Raw genomic sequence first — 25,220 nt, 5'->3', positions numbered from 1 at the left:
TCATGAGCTCAAAGGAACTGCCCAAGGAGGTCAGAGACAGAATTGTGGCAAGGCACAGATCTGGCCAAGGTTACAAAATAATTTCTGCATTACTCAAGGTTCCTAAGAGCACAGTGACCTCCATAATCCTTAAATGGAAGAAGTTTGGGACCACCAGAAGTCTTCCTAGACCTGGCCATCCAGCCAAACTGAGCAATCTTGGGAGAAGAGCCTTGGTGAGAGAGGTAGAGAAGAACCCCAAGATCACTGTGGCTGAGCTCCAGAGATGCAGTAGGGAGATGGGAGAAAGTTCCAGTCAACTATCACTGCAGCCCTCCACCAGTTGGGCCTTTATGGCAGAATGGCCCGACGGAAGCCTCTCCTCAGTGCAAGACATATGAATGCCCGCATAGAGTTTGCTCAAAAACACATGAGTGACTTCCAGACCATGAGAAATAAGATTCTCTGGTCTGATGAGACAAAGATAGAACTTTTTGGTGATAATTCTAAGCGGTATGTGTGGAGACAACCAGGCACTGCTCATCACCTGCTCAATACAATCCCAATAGTGAAACATGGTGGTGGCAACATCATGCCATGGGGTTGTTTTTCGGCTGCAGGGACAGGACAACTGGTTGCAAGTGAAGGAAACATGAATACGGCCAAGTATAGAGATATCCTGGATGAAAACCTCTTCCAGAGTTCTTTGGACCTTAGACTTGGCCGAAGGTTCACCTTCCAACAAGACAATGACCCTAAGCACACAGCTAAAATAACAAAGGAGTGGTTTCAGAACAACTCTGTGACCATTCTTGACTGGCCCAGCCAGAGCCCTGACCTAAACCCAATTGAGCATCTCTGGAGAGACCTGAAAATGGCTGTCCACTAACGTTCATCATCCAACCTGACGGAACTGGAGAGCATCTGCAAGGAAGAATGACAGAGGATCCCCAAATCCATGTGTGAAAAACTTGTTGCATCATTCCCAAGAAGACTCATGGCTGTGCTAGCTCAAAAGGGGGCTTCTACTCAATACTGAGCAAAGGGTCTGAATACTTGAGACCATGTGATATTTCAGCTTTTCTTTTTTAATACATTTGCAAACACTTCATCATTTCTGTTTTTTTTTCATTCAAGATGGGGTGCAGAGTGTACTTTAATGAGAAAAAAATGAACTTTTTAGAATTTACCAAATGGCTGCAATGGAACTGTCGAGCCCAGGGGATGGGGATGTCTCGGCGCCCGGGCCTTGTTGCCTGATTTTTGGGGGGATGTCACGGTAGTCGGCTCTCGGGCCCGTACCCTGGGCCTCTCTTTAAAAGAAAGTGGTGGATAATTATGGTTATAAGTTTGTGACGCCACCTGTGGTGTCTGGTGAGAATCACCAGCGCTGCGGCAGCCCACTGAGGCCGGTGTTAAAGCAGCTTGCGTGGTATAGCTCCCACAGGTGGAGCTAGGCCTCAGGGCAGCGGGGAAGAAAGGATGCAGGACAGATAGGACCCAGCTGGGTCAGAGCAAGAACAGGGATAGACACGATAGTCACTTCAGTACCTTTTACTGATGTTATTCAAGGCACAATCCGGAGCACTGTAGGGTGAAGGGTGCATATCAGGATCCTCCCCAGTGAGCGGGTATAGGGCCTCCTGTTTCTTGCCTTTGTGTAGTAAGTTTCTGACCTGCCTGGAGCTAGGCCTAACTTTGTCTCTATCCTGCACCGGCTGACTTTGTGGTAGGGCCTTCTCTTGAAGTACGCGCTCCCAGCTTGCGGGGCCTCCGTGACTCCTGGCTCTGGTACGTATCAGCTCTTGGGTGATGCTGGGACCTGAAGTCTTCCAGGGGTCTCCGGTTGTCTCTACAGGGGGGTATACAGCCCTGTAGACGCGGACCCGGTGTCCGGTGTATGTTTTCTGGGGTGAGCTTGTACAGCTCCTCTGCCCCCGATGCTACTAACTCCTCTAGCCTTCGGCCTCGCTCGAGGCCCTCACTAGGCTATACACACTAGCGGCAGCTTGCCGCGCTTCACCGCTCTTATGGCTCGGCACACCTTAAGCTCACGATTCTGAGCTACAACTGAGTCTGGACTGTGCTCCACTGCAGGCTGACCTCTCTCAGGCTTAACTACTGCAGGAACTCTCTCAACAGACTTGACTAGACTCCACTGCCTAGCTCCACCTTCCCTTTTTATATCCCTAATGGACTCCCTCTGGCGGTCTGAGGTGGAAGGTGGAGGTGTGTGTGTGCTGTGGGTGGCCTCTTGTGGAGGAATCCGTTCATGCACCCATCTAGGATCTGTGGCACTCATGCGCAGCAGGGGCGCCACAAAACAAAGAGTGAAAAATTTAAAGGGGTCTGAATACTTTTCGTACCCACTGTGTATTCAACCACATAGTTGACCTGCCACCGTACATAGTCATTAAAAAAACTCAATGAGAAGCATAATATGTTATATGGACAGGATATAACACACCTTCCCTAATACTTGGTTACACAACCTGAGGCATCAATGACCTCCTCCAAATCTATTTCTGTAGCAGTGTGTGAGTATCTCGCACCCGTCTGCTGGGAGTTTCTCCCCTTCTTCTCCTTCTCTCAAGCTCTTGAATGTTTGCAAATTCCTTTTCCCAGTCGCAGATTTCAGCTTCCTTCAAAGATTTTCAACCATTGGACTTAGATGAGGTCTCATTTTTGGCCAATTTGAAACAGTCTATTTTCTTTTTCTTCTCCACCATTCTTGTGTGCTTTTGGATGTGGGCTTTGGGTCGTTAATTTGCTGTAGGACCAAGCTAATTTTCCTTCACATGGAAGGACATTTTGCTCTAATACTTCACTGATTTCATATTTTCTGTAACATATTGAAGATGTCCAGTTCCAGAGGCAACAAAACAGTCCCCCACCATCATGGATCCTCCACCATGTGTCACTATCTTTATAGGCTTCAGTTCCTCCTCTATATCGTTAGAATCTGTACATTGCGCAAGAGCTTGGGTTTTGTGACATCTGTCCGTAAAACATTTTCACATAAGGAATGTGGTTTGTCTATGTAACTTTTGGCAAAGTTTAAGCTCTCCTTTTTTCCATTTCTATAAGCGGTGGGAGCCTTTTTTTATTCATGGACCCCAGTTTTGTTTAGTGAGTGGAATTTGGTACAGTGGGGACCTTAACTCCTGAGAGCTCCAGCTCAGCCTTGAGTTCTTTGCATGTTGTCTTTGGCTTCTTTTCCATGTTTCCAACCTTCTTAGATTTCTCTCATCAATGTTCCTCTTTCCACCACCTCTTGACTTGTTCCATGAGTAGCAAATGTCTAAGATTTCGAACAGGTGCAGCAAAGATCCCAGGTGTTTGGAGATGGTCTTGTACCCTTTAGTCTGCTTATGCTTGGTGGCATTACCATTTCTGGTCTTCTCAGATGGCTCGCTTGTCTTTGCTATTGTGAATGCAGAAAGGGGAATAAAACTGGCATTTTTAGGCATGAAAATCATTAGACTCACTTGTCCCTTCCTTGTCAGTGCTCACATTTTTTTTATTAATCATAGGTTATTCTAACTTTGTCCTTTTGCTACAAACTAATCAGGGGCTGCCATTATTCATGTCCGGACATTGTTTTCAAATTTTATTTTTTTCCCTGACAAGTTTTTATTTTGTTATTTTTGCGTCTTGAAAGTTTTCTGAATCAAATATGAGTTTATAGCATATAATCAGATTTACTAAACCCTTTAATTGAGTATATTTAACATGGTGTACTTGAAAGGGGAAACCCCCTTCCTGTTCCTTGGCGCAGTTTGTTGACAAAAAAACAAAAAACCAAAAAAAAAAACAACTTCCCATCTCCGGTTCCAGTGTCTGTTACTGTCTGCAATGCTGACATCCTGTAGACGGCGCGCGGCTGCGTGCAATAACTGAGCTCAACGATGCTGCCAGAGTTGACAGCACAAGACACTCAGGGCCGCTGAGCTCCCTGACTGGCTGCCGCCCTGTCGACGTGACCCTGGCTGGCTGCCGCCCTGTCGACGTGACCCTGGCTGGCTGCCGCCCTGTCGACGTGACCCTGGCTGGCTGCCGCCCTGTCGACGTGACCCTGGCTGGCTGCCGCCCTGTCGACGTGACCCTGGCTGGCTGCCGCCCTAACAGAGACCGGTGTAATGGTGGGGAGCCAGCGCTGGAGCGTATGAGGGCGAGTACCGGCTGGCTTTCTTGTTATACATGGCTGCCAGCTTTTGGGGTCCACTTTGTTGAAAGTGCAAACCCCCCTTGTATTCTAAGATAAAAACAAAATGAGCAAAAACCCTGCAGTACATATGTTAGGTGGCCACTGTGTGAACACGTACCTACACGTTGCACTTATGCCAACATATGTTCTGGCTCATTTCTTTGGTGTTATAAAATACTTATATTCCTCATAAAATAGCAATTCTAGAACATTTTTTTTGGACTCTATATTGTTCCATGCCTCTGTAATTCCTCCTGGAAATTTTATGAATATAATAACAACTAGGTGTTAACAGCAGAGGGTTCATCTGTAGACAGTCTGATCAGTCAGCAGTGCCGATATGGTAACGCTCCGTTGTCTGGGTATTCAGGAGGAATGGTACATGTCAGAACAGACAGAAGAGCTGACCGTGCGAAGACGGTAATGTCGGTTTTTTCGTGTGGACCCATCCTCTGATGTTTTAGCAATCTGTTCGGATTAGGGTGGCAGCAGTGGCCCAGGGTGTGAAATCCCCCTGTGCACTGGAACAACACTTCTGAATCTTCATGTTTGCATTAAGTTTTCTGTAATTTTGTCAGTCTTCACCTAATATGATGGAGTTTCTTCTAATTATAAGTATGGAGCGGTTGTTTGTGTCAGTTTAGTTCCCCCAAATGATGATTAATTGTAAAGACTGTAATGTGAATGGAGACATGTCCCAGATTATTTCCTGGGGGGACCTAATCTTTATACTGGTATTTGATTTGCCATATGCTCCTGCTCCGTACGCAGGATGGCGAGAGCGGCTTCTCATCCGGCAAGCTTCTTCTTCATGCACATGTAGGAATACTTCATTCCTCTTTATTACAGACTGTCGTGTGCCATCTTACAATGTTTTAATTTTCAGCATATAGGCAGAGTTAAAGAAGTGCTCCACCAAACGTTTTATTGCCCAAGTCTGTGTAAATGTGTGTGTGTAATGTAGCGGAATTGCAGTAATAAACTCACCGATCGCCGTCTTCTCCCGTTTCCAGCTCCACTCCGATCCTCTTCTCACTCACATGACTTCTATTCCGATTCATCAGATCCATGTGTGAGCCGGAAGTCTCTTTGACAATGAACATCGATCTAATGCTCCATATATTTACATTGTAAAAGCCACATCCGACTAGCACAGGGCTGAGTAGGATCTGGCCCGTTGGAATAGAAGTCACGTGACCCAGAAGAGGAGCGGAGCTGCGCTGGAAACGGGAGAAGGCAGCGATCAGTGTAAAGTTTTGTGTTTTTTATGTCCTTGGGGTTTGTTCACACGTGACGTTTTTGCTGCATTTTTTTCACATGTTCTTTCTCTTTCCTGTAGGAAAAACTCAGTTTTTATAGTAGTAGCAAAATAAATAAATGAAATTTCTAGAATCTCGTTCACACAATGTTTTTATTTTTATTTTGCCTTGCGTTTATTTGAGCTGTTGTGTGTTTTTGTTTTGTTTTTTTAACCACAGTATGTACATTTTTCACAGTTGCATGCAAATTGTTGCATGCACATTATTGCATAAAAAATGCTCATTATGTACAGTTTTTTTTTTTTACTAATGCAGAAAAAAACTGCACTGCATAAACATATTCTTAAAGGGGTTGTACACCCTTAGGGACCTTTTGTAATGTATGTATTTGAGTCTAAAAATAAATAATTTTTGCAATTTGTTTTCATTAAATATTTTGCACCTTTTTGACTTTTACAGACGTTTTTGTTTTCCTAAACGTTCATCTTTGATCCGGTCTGTGGTCATAAATCAGCTGAGAAGAGCTCAGAAAAAGACAGATACGAGTTACAAAATCCCCATTGGACCCTCATAGTGAGCTCACTGACAGATTTTCAGTTAACTCACTCTGCAGTAGTGTTGAGCCACCCCCGTAGTGTTCGAGTTCGGTTCGGTTCGTCGAACACCCGTGTGTTCGCCGAACTGTTCGTCGAACACCTTCGAACACCGTTAAAACCAATGGCAGGCAAACAAAAACACATAGAAAACACCTTCAAAGGTGTCCAAAAGCTGACAAACTGCTCAGAAGACACAACTAACACATGGAATAGTGACAAGTACATATAGTCATGCGAAAATAAAAGAGGTGGAGGAGTAAAAGGAGGGGGAGACACAGATATAGGCATGTCATGCCCTTCTAAAATCCAAAAAGTGAGAAGCCGAGACGGCCAGTCCGCTCCTGCCCGTGCCACCTCCGTGTCGCCGGGTTTGTGCCAGAGCCGCGGTGAACCCTGACGGCCAGCCCCCCTCTCCCAATACTGGTGCCTGTCCGCTGGTGGGTCGAGAGAGCCCCCCTGTGGTGGAGGCAGCTCTAAGCTTTTTAATTTAAATTGTCCCTCTAATTTGAATGAATACACTTTAAATCCATTTACAAGGATCTATTGGAGGGCAAGTCTCATGCCAGCAGCCGCGTAATTCCAGCTCCAGTAGCGTCCACTAAAGCTGCTGCAGTTAAAAAGCTTTTATAAGGATCGAGCTCGGCTGTCCACCGCAAGGCATCCTAGTGCCAGTCCCAGCCCCTATGCCTTGGGGTGCCTCCTGATGCTCTTCACTAAGTATCCCGTGGTCCCGAAGCATTTCCTTTGAAAAAATTAAGTGTCCAAACTACAGGTGGTGTAGCTTGCTTAACAGCCGGGATAATCCGCTGACTAGCAGACACTGCTACTAGGCACAAAGTATTTCCTGGGCTAGATGCAGTTAAAAATTTGTAAGTAGATACTCTCGTTGGATGCTGAGAAAGCATTCCATAGAGTCTCCTGGCACGCCATATATGATTCTCTTAAAAAGCTTGGGGTAGGGGTCTAGGGGACCCTTTTATAGCCAAAATCACGGCCCTGTATCACAATACGTCACCTAGGCTGAAGATAAATGGAACTGTAGCACCGAGGGCTCGGTTGCTACAGACGTATTGCACCTCACCCAGAGGTGTGATATCTCACTCTCAGATAAGGATGTAGTGTGGATCAGGACCCGACACCTGCATGCATTACACCACATTGCCGTGGGGCAGGGCGACCAATATGCCCCTGAGATGGGCACGACAGTCCCTGTCCCTGGCTGGAGTGGGGGGAGGGAACACTGAGGAAGGGGAACCCTGCAGTGCAGGAGCAGGGAGGAAGCAGTTCCTGGGTGCATTGAGAAGGGAGTATAAAAGGTGGGCACCATCTTAGTTCAGTGCAGAGAAGTCTGAGCAGAAGTGTCAGGGAGCAGGGGCTCTGCATGAGCTCTGCTCCGGAGGCGGGCCTAGTAACAGAGGCCCAGGCCTGCAAGAGGGAGAAGGAAGGAAGAGGAGCGGAGAAGGCTCCAGGAACGAGGAATGAAGGGATCCCAGGGGTGCGGACGGGCGAGTCGCCACCGCACGCCCGAATCCACCTGCGTGGAGGGGTCAGGCCAAAGGGGGAGACCGGTCCCCGAACTAGTGGAGGCAGGAAACGACCCTCAGCTAGAAACCGGAGGCTCTGACATTTTATGTGGCGCAGCCCCTTGCTCCACCCGCTAGGAAGGCACCACATAGGGTCAGGGAAACTGGCGCCAAGTTTACCAAGAGGAGGCCCGAGGCAGCCGGACAGAAGTGTTGGTAAGAAAGGCCAGACAAAGGACACACAAAGGGGGTCCTGTGAAGCGCTCCAAAGTTATCTGGGAGTTGTCTGAGCCCCTCACCTGGTGAGCACAGTACGACGTGGGCAGCCGTTACCTGCAGACGTGGTCTGGATAATAAGAACTGTGAGTAAAGGCCCTGGACTGCATCACTGACTCCGTGTCGTTACTGCTGCTGCCCTGCACCATCACGCCCATCCTCCGCATACACTGCCCTGAGGCTATACTCCTCCCGTGGGGAGTTATGCTACGCTCTGCTGCACCCACAACACCAGCCTTAGCGGTCTGCCGTGTAGCGGCGGTTCACTCTGACCGCAATCCACGGGTGGCGTAGTCGGACATTTAAACATCAAAACCACATAAATAGTTCCGCCACTGGTTTGACCGCCCTGAGCCACGGAACCGGATCGCCGCCACGAAGACTACAACCACCAGCATCCACCAAAAAGGGTCCGGCTCCGGGTGTCCCAAGGCCCAGGGGGTGCGTCAGAACATTTTCATCACCTTTCACAATCACCAATGGGACAAGGCAGGGATGTCCTCTGTCCCCTCTCTTATACATCCTAGTGACGGAGCACCTGCTCTCATCAATTCGCCATAACCCCAATATTAGGTGGATTGAGGTGGGAGGCACCGAGTACAAGTGCTCTCTATTTGCTGATGATGTCCTAGTATATATCACTCAATCACATATATCCATCCCTGCTGTTATGGCTGAAATAGATCACTTTGTTAAATGGTAAAATTTTAAAATCAATGCAGCGAAGTCTGAGGCCCTCGATGTCTCCCTCCCTAAATCCATATAGGATTCCATCCAGTCCAACTTTCCCTTTGCCTGGCCCTCACAGGGTATCAAATACTTAGGAATTCCTATTCATAGAGACCTCTCCCATCTATGTTATCTTAATTTTGGGCCCTTTATTGAACAATTCCATACAGACCACGGTTGGCAAGTTAGAACTGTAAGATTCACTACGTGAACCACTGGTGTTTTGTGGAAAAGCACATGTACACCGCGTTCCAAATTATTATGCAAAAAGTGTTTAGGAGTGATAAGGGAAGAATTTGTTTGTTTGTCAGTTAAACTCATTGATGGTGATGTGTGTCAGGGCTCTTTATATCACTGTAAGCAATTGCAGACACCTGTGCTAATTAGTTTGGCAGGTGTGTCCAATGAAAGGCAAGACTACTTAAGAAGGCTCTCTCACATTATTAAGCAGCCTACATTTTCTGCCAAAATGGGAAAGAAAAAGGATGTGTCGGCTGCTGAGAAGCAACAAATTGTGGAGTGTTTAGGTCAAGGCATGACTACAATCAACATTGTGCGATGATCAGGATGAAGTGTCTTGGCAATCAAGAAGTATGTAGCTGATTCACAGTACACACGTGTGCGTGCTGATAAGGGCAAATTGAGGACTCTTTCCTACAGGCAATTACGTCAGGTTGAAAGAGCAGCGGCAAAAAAGCCTTGTCATAGCAGCAGACAAGTTTTTGAAGCTGCTTGTGCCTCCAACGTCCCCCGAACAACAAGATGCAGGGTCCTTCAGAGGTTTGCAGCTGTGCATACGCCATCCTGTCGACCTCCTCTATCCACTTCACACAAGCAGAAACGGCTCCAGTGGGCCAAACATTACATGAAGACTGATTTCAAAACTGTTTTGTTCACGGATGAGTGCCGTGCAGCGCTCGATGGTCCAGATGAATGGAGTGGAGGATGGCTGGTTGATGGACACCCCACGCAAACACGGCTACAGCGCCAACAAGGAGGAGGTGGAGTAATGTTTTGGGCTGGAATCATGGGGAGAGAGATTGTCGGCCCCTTTAGGATCCCTGAAGGCGCTAAAGATGAACTCCATAATGTATGTGGATTTTCTCAAACAGCACTTCCTGCCATGGTTCAAGAAGAAGAACCGTGTATTTCACAGCAAGATCATTTTTCTTTATGATAATGCACCATCTCATGCTGCACATAAAACATCTGCATCTCTGGCTGATATGGGCATAAAAGGGGACAAACTTATGGTGTGACCCCCATGCTCCCCTGACCTCTACCCCATTCAGAACCTTTGGAGCATCATTAAAAGGAGTGTCTATGATGGCGGGAGGCAGTTCACATCTAAGCAACAGCTCTGGGAGGGTATTCTGTCCTCATGCAAAACAATTGAAGCAGAAACCATCCAAAACCTGACAAATTCAATGGACGAGAGAGTTCAGAAGCTCCTTTCGAACAAGGGGTCCTATGTGAAAATGTAACATCACCTAGAATAAAGTTTTGAGTTGAAAACTGTTTGATTTCAGTTTCTAACAACCTGCTAATGCTTATAATTTCAAAAATGACCATTTTTTTGGTCTTTATTAAAATGAAAAGGTTGATCGAAAAGTTTGGGGGATCTAAGAGTGTGGCAACCCAGTAGTCATGATTACTTCGAATTCTGACAATATGAGGGTCATGCTGCAGGTAGTGCAGCAAGAAGGCACTTATGTGTCTTGCGCATCTCGGAGCCCCAAAATTATTTTCCGGGCTAGATGCAGCTAAAAATTATTTTTAGTTTTAAATCTGGTGGAGCTTATTATAGATGGCCTAATAGGATCAGTGCTGCACACTGCTACAAAGCCCAAATTATTTTCCAGTCAAGATACAGATAAACATGATTAGTAATTTGAAAGCTTAAAACGGTTGGTAGGGTGATTTTAACCAATCATCAAGCTTTTACTCTCCCCAGGATGACACAGGGGTAGAAAAGTCGTTTCGGATCCATGATTTGTTCATCTTTATGAACGTGAGTCTGTCTACATTATCAGTGGAGAGCCGCGTGCGCTTATCTGTCAGCACACCACCAGCAGCGCTGAACACACGTTCAGACAGAACGCTGGCTGCGGGGCATGACAAGATCTCCAAGGCGTAAGTGGCTAGCTCCGGCCATTTATCCAGATTGGAAGCCCAAAAAGAGCAAGGGTCCAGTGACACAGTCGTGGCTTCAATGTTTACTTGGAGATACTCCTGTACCATCGTCTCTAGGCGTTGACTATGTGTCAGACTTCTTGTCTCCTGTGGCCTTGCAAAGGATGGGCTAAAAAAGTGGTGAAATGATTCCGCAAAATTGATGTTACCAGCAGATACTGTGGTTCTGTTACGGTTTGAGTGCTGAACACTTGACGGTCCCACGGTTGGCAAGTTGGAACTGTGAGATTCACTACGTGCACCACTGGTATTTTGTGGAAAAGCACATGTAAGATTCTGCAACAGTCTCTGCTGATACTCCTGCATGCGTGCATCCCTTTCTATGGCAGGAATAATTTCTGCAAATTTACTTTTGTACCGGGGATCTAACAGTGTGGCAACCCAGTAGTCAGGATTATTTCTAATTCTCACAATTCGAGGGTCATGTTGCAGGTAGTGCAGCAAGAAGGCACTCATGTGTGTTGCGCATCCAGGAGCACCAAGTCCCTGTTGTGTTGGTGGCGAGGTAGCAATCATGCTTCCTTCCTCTGTCCTCTCCCCCCAACCTCGCACAACAGAAATGTGATCAAGGTCTCCCTCATCTGATGAGTCTTCCATCAGTTCGTCCTCCACTTCTTCCTGGGCTCCTGCACCTTCCTCACTAGTTTGGCTGCTACCATGCGCCCTGGTAAAACCATCTCCCCCACCCTCACATGCCTGCCGCCTTGGTGCTGCCGACCGTCTGGACCTTGCAGATGTTAGCCCTTCCGCATACAACTCCTCCTCCTCTACTTCCTCCACCTCCTCTTGTGCCACCACCTGACTCCGAATTCTGTTTAACATGTGCTCCAGCATGTAAATCACCGGAATAGTCATGCTGATAATGGCATCGTCAGCACTAAACATCTTCGTCGCCATTTCAAAACTGTGCAGAAGGGTGCATAGGTCCCTGATCTGAGACCACTCCTCCAGCGTGATTTGCCCCACCTCTGAATCTCGTTGGCCCAGGCTATACGTCAGAACGTATTGTACCAGGGCTTGTCGGTGCTGCCACAGTCGCTGCAACATGTGCAGAGTTGAATTCCACCGGGTAGGCACATCGCATTTTAGCCGGTGAAGTGGCAGGCCCAACGACTTCTGTAGAGATGTAAGTCGCTGAGCTGCGGGATGCGAACGGCGGAAGTGAGCACACAGCGACCGTGCCCTCTGCAGAAGGCCATCTAGTCTGGGATAGTGGGCTAAAAATTGCTGGACAACCAGGTTCAACACGTGAGCCATACAAGGCACGTGTGTGACATTGCCCCGGCGAAGGGCCGCACCCAGGTTTGCAGCATTGTCGCACACGGCCTTCCCTGGTTTCAGGTCCAGTGGAGACAACCATTCATGAAATTGGTTCTCCAGAGCTGACCACAACTCCTCAGCTGTGTGACTCACATTTCCCAGACATTTCAATGTAAAAACCGCCTGATGACGTTGAGCCCTACTGCCAGCATAGTAAGGAGGTGTGCAGGATCCCTTCTGCGCAGTTAGAAAGCTTGTGGCATGACCAGACAGGCTTTGGGTGCAGGTGGAAGACCGAGAGGAGGTTGAGGAGGCAGAAGCAGTGGAGGAAAAATAACATAAAGAGGATTGACGCACAACTCGTGGGGACGGCAAGACTTGGACAGCAGCCCCTTGTCCTGCTGTCACCATAGTTACCCAGTGCCCAGTCAGCGACATGTAACGCCCCTGTCCATGCCTACTCGTCCAAGTGTCTGTGGTGAAATGCACCCTGTCACACACAGAGTTTCTCAAAGAAGCGGTGATGTTGTGTGCGACATGCTGGTGGAGCGCAGGCACACCTTTCTTTGAGAAGTAGTGCCGACTGGGCATCTGGTACTGGGGCACTGCGACGGACATAAGGTCTCGAAAATCCTCTGTGTCCACCAGGCGGAAAGGCAGCATTTCTGTAGCCAAGAGCTTGCAGATGGTGAAATTCAACCTCTTAGCTTTCTCATGGCTAGGAGGAAATGGTCTTTTACTTGTCCACATCTGAGGGACTGAGGGCTGGCTATTGTGCTTAGACGGGGTTGATAAGGGTGTCCCCGGCAAACTGCCGGTCTGTGAGGAAGATGCAGGCGGACATGTTAGGTTGCCTTGATCCAAAGGTGGTGCTATCGATGTCGGACAGCGCTCAAGACCAGCTGGTGTTACCACCTCCAAAGAAAATGATGACCTGCCAATCACGCTGGCTGTTGCGGGTAAAGAGGTGGCAGGTCTGCGCCCCAAAACAGGTGTGACTGCTGTCCCCCCAGTCACAGAGGATGAAGAGGCCGCGGATGCACAAGATATGGCAGACGGTGGTTGGCCCGGCCGGCTAGACCGCATTGTAGCACACTGAGCTTCCCACTGCAACTTATGCTTCATGTCCATGTGCCGGTTCATGCATGAAGTACTCAAACTATGTATTTTTTGGCCTCTACTTAGCTTTTGCTGACAAATGTTACAGATAACACGAGTTGGGTCATCTTTATCGATCTGAAAAAATGCCCAGGCTATGCAAGGCTTAGCACCCATGCGACCTGAAGAGCCACCACGACTTGTGGTGAGAGGCAGAGTTGTGTTTGAGGATGCAGTTGTTGACGTGCTTCCAGTACTACGTCTCTGTCCAGGAAGGCGCAACCTGACCTCGTCGTCACTAGCATCTTCCTCCACCTCCTCTGCTGACCTCATCTCTTGGCTGACTGTGGGTTGACAGTAAGTGGGATCTCCGACCTCATCATCATCACCCTGTGCGTTATCACACCCGTCGTCCTCAGAGCCAACCTGTTCCTGCCCTGACAAAAAACTAAAGTTGTCGCTCCAATCAGGTATTTGAGTCTTATCATCGTCTTCCTCATTGTCTCCACCAACAGGAGTTACAGTTTGGGAATGAGGGTCTACATTATGGTCAGAACCTTCTGCGTCTGGTCCTGGATCCGACTCATAAAGATTCTGGGCATCAGTGCAGATCATTTCCTCGTCTGGATTCACAGAAGCGCTGGAGTCGACCTCTGATTCCCAGGCTATAGTATGAGTAAACAGCTCTGCAGACTCAACCATCTGTTCTACCTCATACTCAGACGGGCAGCTGGAGATTTGGGAGCTGTGAGGAAGCAAGTGCGATTTGGGTGACACCTTTGAGGACTGGAGTATTTGTGATGTTGAAGTTGATGTGGAGGAGAGCCCACTTAAAGGAGCACTTGATATCCGTTGAAGCACCTGCTGTTTTTGTGCCTCATCTGGAATTTGTAGCGATTGGCGTGGCCGTAAGAAAGGGATCTTATCACATTGTCCGCTAAAAGAAGTAGACATTTTAGTTTGGCTGGAAGATGGTCTTTCTTCTGCACCTACCCCACGGACACAACCTTTTTTCCCCTTCCCAACACGCCTATTCCCCTTTCCACCAGCAGCAGGCCTTTTTCCACTCATTTTGGTGGTTAACTAATTCACAACTCTGGAGTTGTTTGCACAAAAAAACAATGGATGGTAACCGAGCAGAGCTGAGTGGCCAAACTGTGGTATTAGGCCAAAACTATTGGCTGGGTTAGATGCAGAAAAAAATTATTTTTAATTTGCAACCTGATGGAGGTCAGTATAGATGGACTAATAGACCAAGTCCCACACACCGCTAGAAGCCAAAATATTTTTTCAGAGCTAGATGCAGAAAAAAATTATATTCAATTTGCAACCTGCTGGACGTCAGTATAGAAGGACTAATAGAACAAGTCCCACACACTGCTAGAAGCCCAAATATTTTTTCAGAGCTAAATGAAGAAAAAAATTATTTTTAATTTGCAACCTGATGGAGGTCAGTATAGATGGACTAATAGACCAAGTCTCACACACTGCTAGAAGCCCAAATATTTTTTCAGAGCTAGATGCAGAAAAAAATTATATTCAGTTTGCAACCTGATGGAGGTCAGTATAGATGGACTAATAGAATGATGCTATGCCCAAAAGATTTTACTTCACTAGGTGCAGTAAAAAAATTGGTATTCTATACACAGGTGGTATATCTTGCAACACAGATAGGCTACTCCACTGACTAACACACTCTGCAATAGGCCAAAAAGGATTAGCTTTGCTAGATTCAGCCAAATGCTGTGAAAAAAACTTGCACAGCACTGGCACAGACCTGCCTGGCAAAAACTGATAGGAACTGATGTAACCTAGTCCTGAAAAGGACTGCAATTACAATTAGTCTTTACTCCCACAATCTATTTAAGAGCACAGACCTGCCTGATAAAAGTCGTAGGAAATGCTGTAACCTAGTCCTTAAAAGGACTGCAATCACAACTATTCCCTACTCCCAAGCTATCTGTATATTTGTGCGAAAATTGGCTTGAAATTAACAAGGTATAGCGCACACAGCAACAGCGGTGCCGTCTAACACGCAGCTGCAGCAGTGAGAAAATGGTGGCGACGGGGAAAATGGCTTGGTCTTATAGGGCAAGGACATGTGACATACACTGCCAATGACACATGCCCTTGCTTGTGTGAAAATAAGCACTTCGCTCCGTGTGTGCGCTGCTGATAGGCTGACAGATTGCACCTCCCCACTGCAAATGCGGGAAAGAGAAAAAAAAATGGAGATCTTCATTGTTCCTGCAGAGATCCATCCCCTGCCCCTCCCCCCGCCCCGCTGTACACTCAAACTGCGTATTAACATTAATTTTCATCATTACTGAGAAAAAATCCAGTTATGATTTTGGTGCACGAACAGTTATCGAACATAACCTCGAACAGCCGAATTTTTCTCAAATCGTTCATGTTCGCCGAACGGCTCGAACACCGCCCAAAACAGCTCGAATTTGAGATTGGCGAACAGTTCGAGTAGAACAACGCTCATCTCTACTCTGCAGCCAGAAATAGATGGTACAGCACAGAGGCCATGGAAAGCAAATGTTGAAAAATTTAATGTAACCCAATTGTAAAAATGAATTTTAAGTAAAGAAAACAAAAAAAAAAAGTGGACAATTCCTTCAAGTTAAGATTTGTGTTTCCTCTTGGGTTGTGTTGGAGTTTCCTTTTAAATATTGACATTTCATGGACTATATTGTCGTACGTTACTAGTGCTCGTATCGATGACACGATTTGCTTCTCATTTCAGACATATATCCCTGACCCTTCCTGCCACATTCCGAGGTAGAAATAATACGCGGCCAGACTTTGAAAATCAGCAGTCCAACCTGTATGCCATATCCGGTAAGCACAGGCCACAGCCGCATTGTTACCTGCCTGCTCTGGTTTGTGGGACTTTTTTATTACTATTTATTTTTATATTGTTTTTTTTTCTTACTTCTTATTTGTGTGGGATATATCTAACAATGCATATAAAATAGGCAGAACTCCTCTGTGACATTTGGGAGGATCCTCCTTGCTCCTCCTACCAGGCTTATAGTGGCCTAAGCTATTGGTACTCTCTCTCTTTTTTTTTCTTCTTTTTCACCTCCTCGTCCCCCTAATGGCTTCACCGCCTACCTCATGGCCCATCTCACTTCTTCAGTAGGTTCTGCAGCAGCTGAGGTGCTACGTACTGTGCTTTCATAGTTCCCTTTTTTGTTGAAAAAAGAACTTGAGAAACACAGAACGCTCTATTCTTGTGCAATGTGATTCTGGTGCAGCCTGGATATGACTTGCAAAGAACATTCCTCCAGCTGCAGCAGAACTCCAGGATATGTTCCTTTACTGCTGCAGAAAGCCATAACCTCATACTCACTCCCTGCCTGCTGTGTACCCTCATTACATGCTCTTGTAATGCTGCTGCACCTCATAACCTGCTCCTTTCTGCTGCAGACCCTCGGTACATGCTCCTTTTCTGCCGCGCACCCTCCTTACGCTGTCCTTTCCTGCCGCGCACCCTCCTTGCGCGCTCCTTTCCTGCCGTGCACCCTCCTTGCGCGCTCCTTTCCTGCCGCGCACGCTCCTTTCCTGCCGCGCTCCTTTCCTGCCGCGCACCCTCCTTGCGCTCTCCTTTCCTGCCGCGCACCCTCCTTGCGCTCTCCTTTCCTGCCGCGCACCCTCCTTGCGCTCTCCTTTCCTGCCGCGCACCCTCCTTGCGCGCTCCTTTCCTGCCGCGCACCCCCCTTGCGAGCGCCTTTCCTGCCGCGCACCCCCCTTGCGAGCGCCTTTCCTGCCGCTCTCCTTTTATTAGCAAAAATTATGTCACATTAGCCATAATGTAAACTAGAAATCTGTGGTCACATGATTTTTTTTTTGGCCTTGTTCTGCTAAGTTGGATACCCATCTTACATTACTTTTGTTTGTTTTTTTAAGTTAATTGTTGAAGTCTTCTCTATAAATCAGCACACGACAACATGGAGTATTTAGTTGCAGTAATGTAATATTTTTATTACAAATTTACTGTTTTTAAACATTTTGTTATTGTGAAGAAAAAAAAAAAAGAAAACACAATTTTGAACTTATTGTGCTGATCTTAGACCAAGGAGCGCCCTCTAGTGTCCAGAGCCAGGGATTTATTTTATTTAGTCTGTTCACAGACCATAGTCATAGAACTTCTTCTTCTTTCTTCTTCGTTTTTTTAAAAAAATCCCATTATCTTTTTATTTATTATGAAAAAAATACAAAAAAAGTAAAAAATATTTTTTTTTAGAATAGGGTGTTTTTTTACATTTTTTTTGTTTCTTTTTACATCTGAGTTAAGAACCTTTTTTTGTTTTGTGTGATTATTGATGGCAAAATAAGCCACGCATGTAATGATGACCGCGTTCAGTGGCTCTTGTCCGGTCATTCCCCCCAGCCCTTCTCACACCATACTCATACGTGGTCGGTCCGGGGGAGTGGACATATAGTCTCTATGACTAGTGGATACTAAGCAGACACCTCTAACAACGGCTTCTCTCCTGGGAGATCAAAAGAATCAAGCATTGAAATTTGACATGCCCGGGTTCTTCATGATCTGTGTGGGGAGAATTAGGAGACCGCAATAGAAATGAGATAATTGGGCAATTATTAGACTAACGTCAGCCAAACCCTCTGATATTTAATATCTGATGGTCTTATGTGTATAGCGTCCCCCCAACTCTCCCACCCAGACATTATCCTGTTGGATTTTGGACTTCCAATCCTTTTCTTCTGTTAAAGAAAAGCTGCTACCAAAGATGTCTGCCAGCGGCTCTCCCATGGACAACACAGGAGCTCTTGGCAATGATAGTTGGGCGAGAAGGCTGCTTGTCGAATGATCAGCCATTGACCATTGTTCGCCCCACCACTATCTAAAGTGTATGGAGATATAGATGACCACCAATCGCTTTGCCATTCTCTTTGATTGAAATGCACATTTGGTTGGGCTCCATACTTTAGGGAGTGTTTTTAAGAAAATTCATTGTCTCAAATGCTAGTTGTAAATTTTGGCGATTTTATTTTAGATTGCTTTAGGTGATGACCCACCATTGGGGTCAAAGAGGTTTTCATATACAGGTATGGTGCAGCCAAAGGAATTGTCATAAACGTCTCCTAGACCAGAGTTCCATCTTTGGGATCAGGACCCGGCTCAGGTTCCAGAGTCTGAATTGATCGGTGGTCGTGCACGACTGTCTTCATTCCAGTCTAGATTATGCACTGTTTAGAAAGTAAAGGGCAATGCGGGGATCTTTCTTTTATTGTTCCAGTTTTGAAAATTAGGAGTGGATTTGCTGAGTGAGCAGTTGGGCGACTGAGAGACAAAATCACCGGCTTCATCTGTAACTGGAGCAAAATTTTGTTAAGAGATTGATTTTATCGTTTCTCTGTCGAAAAGACAAATTGTCTGTCGGGGACGAGTATATATTTCATATATAGATGTGGTGTGAGTGGGAAGGCAATCGGTGTGGCACACCGGCTCTATTGTGTTATTTGTAACCCTGTTTGGGAGAGTAAATTTAATCTCTTCTGCTGTGAGAAATGAATGGGGTTGACTTGCCTTGAAGGTTAGAGAAAGCCAGATGATGGACCAGACTAATTGGATAAAGGTAAGTGTGCAACTTGTCCTGCAGGGGACTGCTGAGGAAAGGTTCCTGGGTTACAATAGAGGACCATTCATTCCTTCTCCAAACAAGTCGTCGTATGGCGAACCTGTCATTACTCATTTCCATTCAATGCGAAAAGCAACAAGCAAGTTAATGGGAGGACGATGTTACACTGAAGCTTGTTAATGGCTGTGTCTTATTGCGTTCTTAAAGCATATCCTGGGGCAAGGTCTACTCATTGAGATATTTCTCCCAATCAGACCATCATACTAATATATCATTATTGGTCTACGTTTCCCACAGAGATATTTTACTAAACTGGGAAAATCATTTCTACTGTGGCAAAGTGAGGTCTTCTCTGATGTCCCCACAATGGATTACTGTACATGCCGATTTGTGTTTGGGTCTAAATAGTTTGGCATCCTGCCCTCTCCTAGGCTAGCATAAAGAGTTAATCCAGCTTCAAAGCTGATTGATCCTGAACCTTACACTGTTATATGCATCAGCTGCATTATGTATCCTTCTTATGATCTATCTTTTCCTGTATAATTCTACGGGGTAACTTCTCTCCTCCTTGTGGAGAGTTCCAGGCCAGGGTAAGGAGACTTATAGGCCATGCAAGGCTCCTCTGGAAAATTAAAATATGCAAATTACCTCTTCAGACAGGAAGAGAATAGGAACACCAGTTCCACCTGTTAGTAGGATTACTACATGCAATAGGTGAAGACCAAACGGGAAAAGATGGCGGTATAGACTCTAGATGGAAGCCTAATTTTATCTTGAATTGGCGCAATGTTCACACATCATAGTTTTTTTGGCATCACAAATCTGCAGCAAAACTTGATCTCTGGCACGAAAGGAGCTGCGTCAAAAAGGCAGGTTTTGCTGCTTTTTTTTTTTTTTTTTTGTTGCATTTTTTCCACTGTCCTTTTGTCTCTCTTATGCATGTACATAAAGTTCAGTGAAAAAAAGAAAATCTCATTCTGGTTAATGCACAAAAAACGCTGAAAAAAACGTTACCTACGTTTTTGGTGCATTTTTTTCAGTGTTTTTTTCACCACCCATTGCTTCCTATGGGTGAAAAAAAAGCTGAAAGAAGTGACCTGCTCTATTCTGCAAAAAAAGGCTGCAAGACACAAAACACGCAACAAAGAAACCATGTGTGAACAGAGAATTCTGGTTTCTCATAGACTTTGCTGGTACTGCAAAAGGCAGCTGAAAATTTGCCTAAAGATCTGAAGCAAAAAAGTCTGAAAAAAACATAGCCTAAGTGTTTCAGGGATGATTCGTCCCTTTCCTCATGTACTATTTTGTTGTGTCAGACCAGGTGAGCAGCATTGTGCATATCAATGTTACACGCACGCCGCTAGGTTCAGATAGGGGCGAGACTGGTTTCATGAATTCTTTGGAATCCTGGGGGAACAGTTACTCAGGGCGACCATAGACCATGTGCTGCAGCTTCTCTCAGAGACACAATAGATTCAGTTGCTGACCAGACACATCTGACAAGAGTCTTTTTCAACAGTTTAACAGTGGAATTTAATCTGAAGCATGGCCAGTGCAATTCAGGGATATTACAGCAATAATCTTCATTAAAGTACAGTCTGAGTTTCTTGAGCAACCAGCTCCAGTAACAATACAGTAGTTTCTTCACAATGCACAGTATTGCAGTCTCTTCAGTAGCATCATTCAGCATAGATTAGATCTCTTAGCAGCACACTTCTATTCATACACAACCACAGGCTTTTCCTTCACAAGGACACAATAGTACACAGCATTCTTTATCCTGCATGGAGATGGAGGGGGGCAGGGTCTGATGAGGGAGAAAATCCTTATGACATGATTCCTTCCAGTCCTTATCTTCCTGCCCGATTAATACTCTGCGCTGTTAGTTCAGGGAATCTATCTGACCTATGTTTAGCATCCCTCCTGATCTGAATTCTATTCCCTTGCCTTCTGTGAGATACAGATCACACACCACCATTCTCTTCGGCTCCAGCCAGAACAGTAACCACAATCCCCCTGGGGCTCTGCTAAAACACTCCCTGTCTCCTGTGACTGTGTTAACCCCTCTAGTCGCTGGATGCTTCTGGAGCACAACATTTCCTGTCTCATGTGCTTGTGTTACTTCTAATAGTTGCTGGATGCTTTTGAAGCAACAGCACTACTTCTGCATGTCACATCAAGATCTGCTATCCATTACAGGTTCACACCTTTCTCCTTTTTTCTGTCTTACATCCAAAAGGTGACACTATAGTTATAGTCCTTTTTCCTTTCTGAAGAGGCAATTTTGCATATTTAATTTTCCAGAGGAGCATTGCACGGCCTAAGGCTGTGTGCCCACTATGCGTTTTTTAAGCATTTCCGCAACTGCAATTCCGCTGCAGAAACGCTTAAAAAACGCTTGGTAGAAGGTCTGCCATGTTCACCAATGATGATCCGCATGTGCTGTGCACATGCTGCGGAAATTCCGCTGCGGATTATCATTGTGGAAAAATCCGCAGCACTACCAATTATTTTGCGGAATCGCGGCGTTTTCGCCATCATTTACTTGCATTGAATCACATAATATCCACATCACTACATGTGCACATGTGGATATCATGCGGTTCAATGTGCGAATGGTACCCGGGTTTGGAGAAGAGGAGACTCTCCTCCGGACCCGGGTACCATAGAACCTGTTAAAAAAAAAAAAAAAATGGAATAAAAATTATACATTATACTTACCTTCTGATGGCCCCCGGTCTTCATAGCGATCCATCCTGGCTCCCCGGCAGCTCGCGATGGTCTAAAAGGACCTGCGGTGACATCATTTAGTCATGTGACGGGTCACGCGACCGCTGACGTCTGTGGTTGCGTGACTCGTCACATGACTAAATGACGCCATGGAAGGTCCTTTTAGACCACCGGGGACACCGGACGGATCGGATAAGGACACTGGGGGCCATCAGAAGGTAAGTATAATATTTATTTTTTACCATTCTTTTACGGTCACACTATATATGCCGGTTGCATGGATTTATATAGTGTGACCAAGTTGTCAAGCACTTTCCAAGTGATGCTAAAATCGCTTGGAAAGCGCTTGTCAACCCGCATGCAGAAATGCAAGTGAAGAACGCTTCACATCCGCATGTCCCTGGCAGGAAAAACACATGTACAATCCGCATGTACAATCCGCATGTACAATCCACATGCGTTTTTTCTGCCAGGGAGATGCAGAAACGCTCAGGAAAAATCCACAGCATTTCTGCATCGTGGGCACATAGCCTAAGTGTCTGCGTTTCTGCTTTCACCACTGTTCCGTGTTTTCACCATTTGTGGAGAATGGCTCTCACTGTGCTTCGCTGGAGTCCCAAAGCTTTTATTCCCTTTTCCAGACTGATAGATCTCAATTACTTTGATTCTCATTTGTTCCTGAATTTCTTTGGATCGCAGCATGATGTCTACCTTTTGAGGATCTTTTGGTCTACTTCACTAAACGCCTTCATTTAAAAACTGCATTTTGTGATTACTTGTGTTATCTTTGTCTAATATTTACATTTGTTTTGTGATCTGAAGCATTTAACTGTGACAAACATACAGAAAACTAAGAAATCAGGATGGGGGTAAATGCTTTTTCACTCCACACTATAATATATAGTCTTACAGGCCACTTTCTCTGCAAATTTGTCCTTGAGGAAGCCATATTCTTGTGGCGATACGCATGGGGTTTCTTCCCTACTCCAACATTTTAGGATGCGCAGGTCTTTTTACCATGATTGGGTATTTATCAGTGTGGAATTAAGTCATATTTTTGGGTTGTGCTGACAATTAACTGTTTTTTTTTTATTACTCTTATTTATATTAACATTAACAGCTAGGCCAGGAAATTCTTTGCTTTTGTAAACTTTATCTCCATGTATCACATTATGACCCATTTACTTTGGGCATGTTCTCATCTGTCTGTATAAATTGTTATATGCATCCTGTGTACTGCATGGATAGGGTGGGCCGCAGCTCCATTATGGGTTGTTTGGTCAGTCTTCTAGAGCCTTGAACTCTTTTCTGAAACGGGGCAATTTTTTTTTCCTAGATGTGTGTCTGTGTTTTATTTAAAATGTCGAGGTGATTCCATGTTTTGTTTCTTTTTTATTTTCAGTAACGTATGCCATACATTGAAATAATGCATGTGAAAAATGCTTCGCTTTTGATCAAATGTTGTTTTGTGGCCTATGTGTGGTTAACGTATTTTGTGAGAAAAGTTGGATAAACATACACCAGGTTTTGTGATTGCATCATTTTGCCAGGGGTCACTTTGTGCTCCTCACAACTGCCTTGAAGCATTGAGTCCTGAGTTTGAATATAAGGAAGGGCAACATCTTCATACAGTTTGTATGTTCTCTCCAAGTTGGATTTAGTTATTGAGTCTGCATTCATAATGTTTGCTGCAGGTTCTCATCGGATCTGTGCGCATTCATTGGAAAAGCGCGCGGTGGGTGCTGGGTGTGACGCGCGGGGTAACCCTGCCCACAGCCCGTCAGCCACCTCGGGGGGCCGCGTCACTGATGTCACGCCTCACTTGACGTGACATCAGCGGCGGGTCACGTGATGCCTGTGAGTGGCCAGCGGTAGCGCCGCTCGCACAAGCAAGAAGGACAGCAGGAGGTAAGTAGAAAAACACTTAGGAACACAGGGTCCATCGATTTGGGGCAATCATTAAAAGTAGTGGCCAACTTCTTTAAGTTTGCCTGACGAAGACTCTGTTTTGGAGTTGAAACGTGTAGTACAGTATAGGGTGAAGGTCGCTGACCATTATTTCCGCTATCACCGTTCACTATTCTAGGAAATTCTGAGCAGTGCCACCCGAAGTTGTCCTTTCTCTTTCTTTCTCCTAAATCCACAAATGTAGTAGAGGCAGTATTGTAGACGATATAAAATTTCTAGTATAAAAAAAATTTCTTTTTTAAAGAGGTTGTCCACTACTTTATCATTGATGAGCTATCCTTAGGATAGGTCATCAATGTCTGATCGGTCGGGGTCCGATTTGATTTGAATAGGAGGCGGATGTGCAGTACCCTGCCGCGGCTACTATCAGAAGACAGAGCTGCTCCGCAATAGAGCATTTCCGGCCGGCGGACGCTGACTCCTTTTGGTCAGGGTCCAACATCTGGCACCCCTGCTGATCAGCTGTTAAAGAAGATGTGGTATGATCAGACCGTGCTCGATACACGGTCAGACACAGCCATTACACAGCACACAGCAGGGGCACATTTATAAGATTATCTCAGCACAGGAACATTTTTATTTAAACACATCCAATTGTGGAAGTTATTATTATTCCAAGATCTATTGATTAAAATAAACTTTTGTTCGTGGGAAAACCCCTTTAAGGCTTAATGAATTGGCCCATTGGTGCGCCAAAAAATGTGGACACCTGAGCGTTCCAAACTATATTGGGTAGATGTTCTGTCTGTCCAAAACACTGATAGAACACGTACATTTAAAATGAACATGTGAATGTGGCCTTAGGATATAAATTAAAGGTAGGAAAGCATGCAGAATAATCTATAACAAGCACTCAGACTACAAGTGCTTCTTCTTCTGCACGCACCTGTTGAATCTCCGCATTGTAGCGTCGACGTTAAATGGCTTGGAAGGGGTTAATGCGAGCATCCATGCCATTGTTAACAGAATGGCACTCGCCAGATTGCCTCAACAGATTTTGATGCCCAAATTTGTTTTGCATTTCAACACCCGCTGCAGCGGCTCAACAACAATGAATGTGCACTTCTCCCGTCCTCTCGGAAATCCTTAAGACGCCGTCTGCATCTGCTTTTAATTTACTCCTAATAATTGAAAGATGCAGCAGAGTTTTCCAATTAAAGCTCCGCTCGCTGCTGTTTGTGAACGCTCCTCCATATCGCTGATTGCAAACTGACAGGTGAACTTGCTCATGAATTAATCATGAAGCCGGCGCACGGCGTCCGCGCTAAAACCTGTGCCATCATGGAGAATTTTAAATACAGGATGTCATTTGCATAATATTAATTTCTTTATCAAGTGTTCTCCTGTATTCAAAGCTAAAATCGCTCTGACAAGCCACTGAAAATAGCTTTTCACCCCCCTTTCTGTTTTTTTTTTTTTTTTCGCAAGGATTTATTGCTTGTATAATTCCAGATCCTTAATAATATAATGTGAACGTCTCTCAGATTTCTATAGAAGGCTTGTTAATTGTTCCAGATGGCACTTGCTGATTATGCAAAATTATTATAATATTTTTTATTTATTCCTCTGGAGATATTTTAGAGCAAATTAATTTTTTTAAATATTTTTTTTTCTTTTCTTTCTATCTCCTCTGTATCATCATTGAGCTTAATCTGCTCTTACATTCGTCTGGGCTGTGTTTCCTTGTTCCATTTTCTCTCGTTGACAAAGAAGGATTAAACCCATTTTTCCCCTTTTGTGGCTCAGTACAATGAGCAGCGCTATATGACCAGCTCACATCACTTTCT

At 45.4% G+C, this 25,220-nt stretch overlaps 1 protein-coding gene across 7 annotated transcripts in view; it reads left to right on the top strand.

Moving 5' to 3' along the window:
• The window catches only part of MVB12B (multivesicular body subunit 12B), a 146,315-nt gene that overhangs the window by 74,168 nt on the left and 46,927 nt on the right, over positions 1-25,220 (top strand). For all 7 annotated transcript variants that reach the window (XM_073639774.1, XM_073639773.1, XM_073639775.1 and 4 more), the window contains one exon: positions 15,873-15,967. In XM_073639774.1, coding sequence (XP_073495875.1) covers positions 15,873-15,967 — 95 coding nt within the window. The remainder of the gene's footprint in view (positions 1-15,872; positions 15,968-25,220) is intronic.

The sequence above is a fragment of the Phyllobates terribilis genome, unplaced genomic scaffold (assembly GCF_046119375.1).
Source record: "Phyllobates terribilis strain yellow unplaced genomic scaffold, ASM4611937v1 Scaffold_7__3_contigs__length_470593459, whole genome shotgun sequence".
NCBI classification, from domain to species: Eukaryota; Metazoa; Chordata; class Amphibia; order Anura; family Dendrobatidae; genus Phyllobates; species Phyllobates terribilis.
This window is presented reverse-complemented; position numbering and strand designations above follow the sequence as displayed.